General features: G+C 39.8%; 1 protein-coding gene across 1 annotated transcript in view; it reads left to right on the top strand.

The window, feature by feature from the left end:
• The first annotated feature begins 4,504 nt into the window (after window positions 1-4,504).
• Window positions 4,505-7,971, top strand: part of SLC25A31 (solute carrier family 25 member 31) — a 55,957-nt gene continuing 52,490 nt past the window's right edge. Inside the window, exon 1 of the mRNA XM_002745371.7 lies at window positions 4,505-4,882. Coding sequence (XP_002745417.3) covers window positions 4,651-4,882 — 232 coding nt within the window. The 5' untranslated portion in view covers window positions 4,505-4,650. The remainder of the gene's footprint in view (window positions 4,883-7,971) is intronic.

Genomic DNA, 7,971 nt, shown 5'->3' with positions numbered 1-7,971 from the left:
GTATAATAGCAAGATAGTATTTTGTAATGCCTGCTTTTTTATATTTCTAATACAAATGGGCTAAGCTGTGAAACCAATTCACTAGGTTTATCTGCTTTGAACATTATTGTACAAGTCAAATTCTCTCTAAACAGTGCCTGGCACCTAATACATGCTATGAAAGTGTGGGCTACGGCCGGGCGTGGTGGCTCACACCTATAATCCCAGCACTTTGGGAGGCTGAGGCAGGTGGATCATGAGGTCAAGAGATCGAGACCATCCTGGTCAACATGGTGAAACCCCGTCTCTACTAAAAATACAAAAAAATTAGCTAGGCTTGGTGGCGCACACCTTTAGTCCCAGCTACTCGGGAGGCTGAGACAGGAGAATTACTTGAACCCAGGAGGCAGAGGTTGTGGTGAGCCAGGATCATGCCATTGCACTCCAGCCTGGGTAAAAAGAGCAAAACTCCGTTTCAAAAAAAAAAAAAAAAAGTGTAGGCTACTACTGCTTTCATTTATTATTATCATTATTAAATATCCACTGGTTGAAAATCAGGGAGTTAGCTAAATCATACCTGCTACTGTACAAAATGTTGGGAAAAGCTGAGAAAAATCATTCAGTAAATAGTTTTGAGAACAAGAATTTGTTCCTTAGATATTTTTAAATTATTAAATGTTATTGAAACTGCACCAAAACTGTGTGAAATAATTTAATTTTGCAGAGTTCTATGTCTATATTCTATGTAATTAAAGCTATTTTTATATTATTTTGATAGTTTTAAATAAAAAGGTTTGGAGGTTTGTTTGCGGTCATATTGCCTTTCCATGCATTCATCCAACATGCAGTTATTGCATTTCTACCCTGTGCCAAGCGCTGATGTGGATTCCGAGACTACAGCAATGAATAAAGCAACTAAAAATTCCTGCCCTCATGGAGTTTATGTTCCAATGGGAGAGGTATACCTCAGACAAGATAAATAAGTAAAATATATAAATGTTAAGAGAAAAAAATCATGAAGCAAGAGAAAGGGATATAAGATGCAGCAGACAGGGTGACCAAGAAAAGGGTTGCTGAGGTGACTGCAGACCTGAAGTGAGGAAACTAATGATGCTGATTTCTCCGAAGAGCAGAATGAACAGAACAAAGGTCCAGAAACTCTACACTTTTAATATTAACATAAATTACCAGAATTTTTTTCCTTTCCTAATTAGTAAGTAAAATCAATGCAGCAAATTATTCATTTTCAGCTCCAACCTATTGAAGAGTTGATTTAGTCCTCTTAATAAGGTTAAAAAGTTATTGGGTGTGGTGGCTTACTACTGTAATACCAGCATTTTGAGAGGCTGAGGTTGGGAGAACTGCTTGAGTCCAAGCCTGAGCTTGTCTTGCTAGGGAGACCCCCATCTCCACACACACACAAAAAAATTAGCTGGGCTTAGTGGTCTTTGCCTGTAGTCCTAGCTACTTGGGAGGCTGAGGTGGGAGAATCACATGAACCCAGGAGTTCAAGGCTGGAGTGTGCCGTGATCTTGCCATTGCACTCCAATCTGGGTGCAGAGTGAGACCATGTCTCAACAAAAAGTTTTTTGAAAGGTTACAAAGCTACATTTCTAAGTTGATACTTTCACTTTTGTCTGTCTGCTATCAATGAATACATGTCAGAAATAAGCTCAGTATCATAAAGAAATATGATATAAACATTGTCAACTATCAAATCAAATGTTAGAGAAGGGTAGAAAGAGAAAATTGCCCTGGAGAGCAGAACACTTCCTTTCTGTCCTCAGAAATGCTTACATTCTCGTTGACTGGAGATGGGTTCTTTAACCTTTCTTGGCACCTTAAAAAGACACTTTTACCTGTAGTGTGATTCAAGTAATTTCCCCCTTAAATTTATCCCTGTGGGTCTGCTAATGTTTCAAATTCCCTTGAGAATGAGACCTTTCATTTTTCAGATGTTTGCTAATAAAGCCAATTGTTTATTGAAATTACAATGAATTTCACAAAGGATTTTGAAGTCAATGCAATGGAAAGACTATCAATTTTGTTTAAGCCTAGGAATTAATGAATGCTTTAGACACATTAATCTGACTGCTGCATGTGAAAGAGAGAAACAAGAGATTCAAGTTGGAAAACCCAGTTAAGAGTTGAATAAGCCAGCCAGGCATGGTGGTTCACGCCTGTAATCCCAGCACTTTGGGAGGCTGAGGTGGGCGGATCACTTGAGGTCAGGAGTTCAAGACCAGCCTGGCCAACATGGTGAAACTCTGTCTCCACCAAAAATACAAAAATTATCTGGTCGTCATGATGGGCACCTGTAATCCCAGCTACTTGGGAGGCTGAAGCCGGAGAATTGCTTGAAACCCAGGTTTCAGTGAGCTAATATTGTACCACTGCCTTCCAACCTGGGCAACAGAGTGAGACTCCATCTCAAAAAAAAAAAGAGAGAGTTGAATACACCATCATGGAAAGGAAGTACCACCAAACATATGACATCAGTAGGACTTGCCAACTAATTTTATGTGAGATAATCAAAAGACTGACAACATTTTTGGTCTGGAATCCTTAGGCCTACTTGGTTTTTTACTAGTGACAAATAATAGTAGAAGGGTTACAACACAGTTAAGACAAAGGAAAAATTAGAACCTAACATTCAAAAAAAGCTAAAAACTCATCTCACATTTTATAGATGTGTTGTAAGAATCTGCAGGTCCTACAGAGTAAGAGTTGAGAAGATGGGATCTCCATTTGTTTAAAACCACCAAACAAGCTGTAAAAAGGGATATATTAAATGCTACTATAGAAGGATCTCCATGATATATTAAGTGAAAAAAGTGAGGTGGAAGAAAATAAAGACAAACATTATGTACAGGCTAGATGTAACTCTACTGAGTATTTTTGCCAAAAAAAGTCCATCAAACCTGAATCTGCCAACCTCCTCTAAATGAGTTCTTGAAGTGTAATTTGGAAGACCCTTCTGTGTCATGGAGACAGGAACACCATAAGGTCAAAGTATTTTCTTAAGGATACTATTATTTGCCTTTTTCACTTTCATTCTCTCCTGAATAAACAGTGGGGTTTTCCAGTGGCTATATGTGTGATTTCGCAGCAGACCGAATGCAAAAGCAATAACGTGAATCTGGTTGTCTTTTATTCAGCCAGACATTAGAGATTCAAAAATATAAAACAATAGCATTTTTCTACTACATTTTTTTATTTAAAAGTGTTACTTCTGCTATCCTGTAATGGATTATTTTTATTTTAAATGAATTGTTTGTAAATTATATTTTAATTTCTGAGTACATAACAAAAACAGAAGCTTCATTGTATCTTCAATAAATTTTTTTAAGAGACAGGATCTGTTACCCAGGTAGGAGTGTAGTGGTGAGATCATAGCTCACTGCAGCCTTCAATTCCTGGGCTCAAGAAATCCTCCTGTCTCAGCCTCCTGAGTAGCTGTACTAAGCCCTATAGGTTTGTGCAACCATGCTCAGCTTGCTTGCTTTTCTTTTCTTTCCGTTCTTTTCTTTTCTCTCTCTCTCTTTCTTTTCTTTTCTTCTTTTCTTCCTTTCTTTTTTTGTAAAGAAGGGGCCTCATTATGTTGCCCAGGCTAAACTTGGCCCAAAGTGCTGGGATTACAGGCATGAGCCATTGGTACCTGGCCTTCAATAATTTTTCAGTGAAAAAAAGGGGTCCTGCAATCAAAAAGTTTGTGAACTACTCTTTCAGATAGACCATAGGGTCTAATTCTAGGCCCTCAACCCTAGAATTAGAATTGCTTCAAACATTAGAATTACCTGGAGAATTTAAATACTGATGCCAGGCCTCACTTCTAGAGGTTCTGATTTAATAGGGCCTAATGTCAAGCATCAATTTGAAATACAAAACAAAACACCACTCATCCCTTTGAATGTGCAGTCTGGATTGAGAACCCCGCTCTGGCTATTATCAATTTAAATACAAGATGAAAAAGGAACATGTATTATGCTATGAGGGCACAATCAGCAAAACGACACAGAAAGTGACTAGACAAAGAATCCCTGCTTAAGGAACGGATTAAAGCAATTCCCAAGGGAATCTGAAGCATTAACAGGCATATAGGGAGAGATATAAGGGGAACATCACTTGAATTACACTACAGGTAAGACTGGCTTTTAAGATGCCAAGAAAGGTCAAAGGAACCATCTCTGGTCAGAAAACATAAGGGATTAACGTGATTAAGAAAGTGAAGGGGGTAACACTGGGAACTGAAATCACAATCTGGTAACCTCACACCACTGGTTTACTGCTCTGGCCTAGTCTCAGCTGCTGAATTTCTTCATACAAAACTGGCTCTCCTGGGTCCCTCCCCTCATCTTTCCTGCACAGTGCTCACCGCCTCCAGAACGCTCCCTCATCAGAAAGCTCAGGCTCCACTCAGTGAAGGGCGCAGGCTGCACCGCACGTCCGGGAGCCACGTGTCAGGGGTCACGTGTCAGGCGCCAGGTAGCAGAAGGCCGTTGGAGCGCCTGCGCAGCTTTTCTCCACACCGCACACACACGCGCTGCTCTTCCAGCGCCCCCAGAGCCGCTTTCCCGCCAGGACGACACTTCACCGGTTTTCAGCTTCCCTTCATCGTCGCTCCAGCACTCGTTTTTAGTCCTGCTGTTGGCTTTTATATCCTTCTCCGCCATGCCGCGTGAGCCTGCGAAGAGGAAGGCAGAAAAGCAGCTGTTTGACGCCTCATCCTTCGGGAAGGACCTTCTGGCCGGCGGAGTCGCGGCAGCTGTGTCCAAGACAGCAGTGGCGCCCATTGAGCGGGTGAAGCTGCTGCTGCAGGTGCAGGCCTCGTCGAAGCAGATCAGCCCGGAGGCACAGTACAAAGGCATGGTGGACTGCCTGGTGCGGATTCCTCGCGAGCAGGGTGAGTAAAGGCAGGCCACCACCCCTGCCTCTCCCGACGCCTCCATCAGCTTCCCAGAGAAGCAGGGTGGCCAGGAGGTGGATGATTGTGGACACCACAACCACAGCTACAGTTGTCAGTAATGAGTGCTTTTTACGCTTCCAGAATTTAGTTTCTGAACCTATCTAACAGACTCTACTTTCCCAGGGCCGCCTTAGTCCTGACCAAGTTCTGGTATAGAGGAGACCACTGCCTTCTCTTTCTCTAAATCTGGTGCAGCGGGATTTACACTTTGGTGCACCTGTGCCAGATGCAGAAGGAAAGCGGTTGACCTCCCAGGATTGAGGGAGTTGCCATTAGGCACTCTGCTATAACTAATGCTGTAAGTTACTTAAATATTTGTTGGTATAATCACGCCACTATGCTCCAGCATGGGCGACAGAGCAAGACCTTGCCTCAAAAAATATATGTATATTTGTTGAAATAGTACGTCTAAGAGAAGTACAAATATGGGACCACTGGGGCTTCCCAGTACTCTGAAACCTATTAGTGAAAAGAGGTTTTGCTTATTCTTGAGGAACTACTGAAGACCAAGGAGGCACTTAGCTCTGCCCAAAATCAAGGGAGCGGGGAGAAAGAAAAGGAAAAAAAAACCCTCAGTCATCAAGATAAAAAGTATTTTAAGACCGGGTGCAGTGGCACACGCCTGTAATCCCAGCACTTTGGGAGAGCAAGGCGGGCAGATCACTTGAGCTCAGGTGTTCCAGACCAGCCTGGGTAACATGGTGAAACCCTGTCTCTACTAAATATACAAGAATTAGCAGGGCATGGTGGCACATGCCTGTAGCACCAGCAACTTGGGGGACTCTGATGCGAGGGTTCAGGGAGCCCAGATTGTGCCACCACACTCAAGCCTGGGTGAAGGAGTGAGACCCCCGTCTCAAAAAAAAAAAAATGACTTTAGGGTCTTTCCCTTTTCGAAGCCCCTCTCTTTCACTAGAGAACTGTTCTCATTTCTCTTTATTTTGCCTATTAAACCTCCACTCCTAAAAACAAACACAAAAAGCTTTAAAGTATTTTAACGCAATCTTTTAAAAAATCAAGTCATGCAAAGAATTCGTAATGAACACAATATATACAAGTTTAAAATAAAGATGGAATCAGTATTACCAGTTTTTCTTTTTGCATCAAGTGCTGTCCTTATTTAAAATTTTATTTTTGTTCATTATGGATTTTTTTGCTAATATTGGCATGATTTAAAGGCATAAATAACCAAAGTGCTTTGTGAACCATTGCTGCAAAATGGCTCCCAAGTTAGCTAAAGGGATAAGTTTATCAAATATTTTATATAATCCACCCATATAGTTGGATTCAATAGAAAAATCTGTATGATCTTTAAAAAAGAGATATGCCTATTTATTGTGTATTCTCAACAAGAAATGAAGTGCAGACCTTTTAGTCCTGTTCTAGGGCCAGATACTATCCCATTTAAAAAACTACCTTGTCCCTAGGAATTCTAGGAATGTGGTTACAACTCTTTCAGACCTATGGTGTGGAGTATATGGGGTCAGGGGTGGATACTTAATGCATCATATAAACTGTGTTTAGAATACCCATCTGGGAACTAAGCTCAGATCTTTCATAGTTCGCCTCTCTCCACTCATTCATTTAATCAAAACAAGCTTCTCATTTTCCCCAAGATTTTTTTTAGGAAAAGCAAGGAACCTGTCTCTTCTTTGCTTATATTCTAAGACTTCTGAAGAGAAGTAGGGGCCTCTCTCTTATTAGCTTTTTGCTTTAAATATTTTGTCAGGTGAAATGAAGTATTCTGGTCAGATTGGGCTGACTAGTGCTAATTTATTTTATATTTTAAATTTTTTCCCAATATTTAAACCTAAACATATTTAATATGGCTCTTGTAAGTTGACATCATTCTCAAATGTATCCTGGTTCCTGCTTTCTTTACCTTGCAAGATGAGAGGATCATAAGTAGAACTTTAAGATACACTGTATTATATATAAAGCTTTATGAAGGTACCATGGTGTATTCTATGCTGAGATCAGTAATTTATGACAAGGATACTATTGCCATCTAGAGGCAATTTTGGAAACTTGTGGGGCAATTTTTTTTATTTAGCACAAAGATAGAGGGGTGTAAACCTACCTTGCAATGAAATGAAAGGCAAGGGCCAGGGATGTTAAATGTCCTGCTGCTAATACCCAGGCCAGTCACACACAATGAAGAGTTACCCTGCAACCTAAATGACTTAGATTTCCCCTTGGACATTCATGTAGCAGTAAAACCTGTTTATGATTCTCTAAGCCTAGAAAGAATTTAACTCTGTTTTACTTATAAACACACACTGTCTGGGGCATGGTTTTAGCTTACAATGATTCCAGTAATGCAGCTACCATATAAGGAAGTAGAGGAAAGATTGTACTTTCTTCTGTTCGGAAGTTTGCTAACAGTTGTTCATCATTGCAAAAACTTATATCAGCAACTCTGCTTATAGTATTTGGTCATCATTTATACGGGTTGAGTATCCAAAAAGCTTGGGACCAAAACTTTCAGATTTTTAAATTTTTTCAGATTTTAGAATATTTGCATTATATTTACCAGATGAGCATCCCCAATCTAAAATCCAAAATGTTCTAATGAGCATTTCCTTTGCCCATCATGTCAGTGCTCAAAAAGTTTCAGATTTTGGAGCATTTTGGATTTCTGAATTAGGGATGCTCAACCTGTATTTGTAGCTATTGAATCTATAATGATTATATGTATACTTGTACACATATGTATTTATTTGACATATTTCAAAATGTCAATATGTAATTACAACTGATTCAATATAAATAGAAGCAAGCTTGATTATTATATTATAGTAGGGTCATGACCTACCAACTTATTTTAAAACATAAATTTCTCTTTTTGTATAGCAATGAGGGCATTATATTGATTTTTAAGGTAGGAAAGGAGGTCATTGTCTTTGAATTTTATTTCTGGATAGTAAAGGGAATATTGTAAAACATTTATTATATATAGAAGACTTGAGCCTGGTAGGGTTGAGAATCACCATGCTAGATAGCCTTCTTGAATTTTACTGGACAAT

Source organism: Callithrix jacchus, chromosome 3 (assembly GCF_049354715.1).
Source record: "Callithrix jacchus isolate 240 chromosome 3, calJac240_pri, whole genome shotgun sequence".
NCBI classification, from domain to species: Eukaryota; Metazoa; Chordata; class Mammalia; order Primates; family Cebidae; genus Callithrix; species Callithrix jacchus.
Note: the sequence above shows the minus strand (reverse complement) of the source record. Positions and strands in the feature narration are given on the sequence as shown.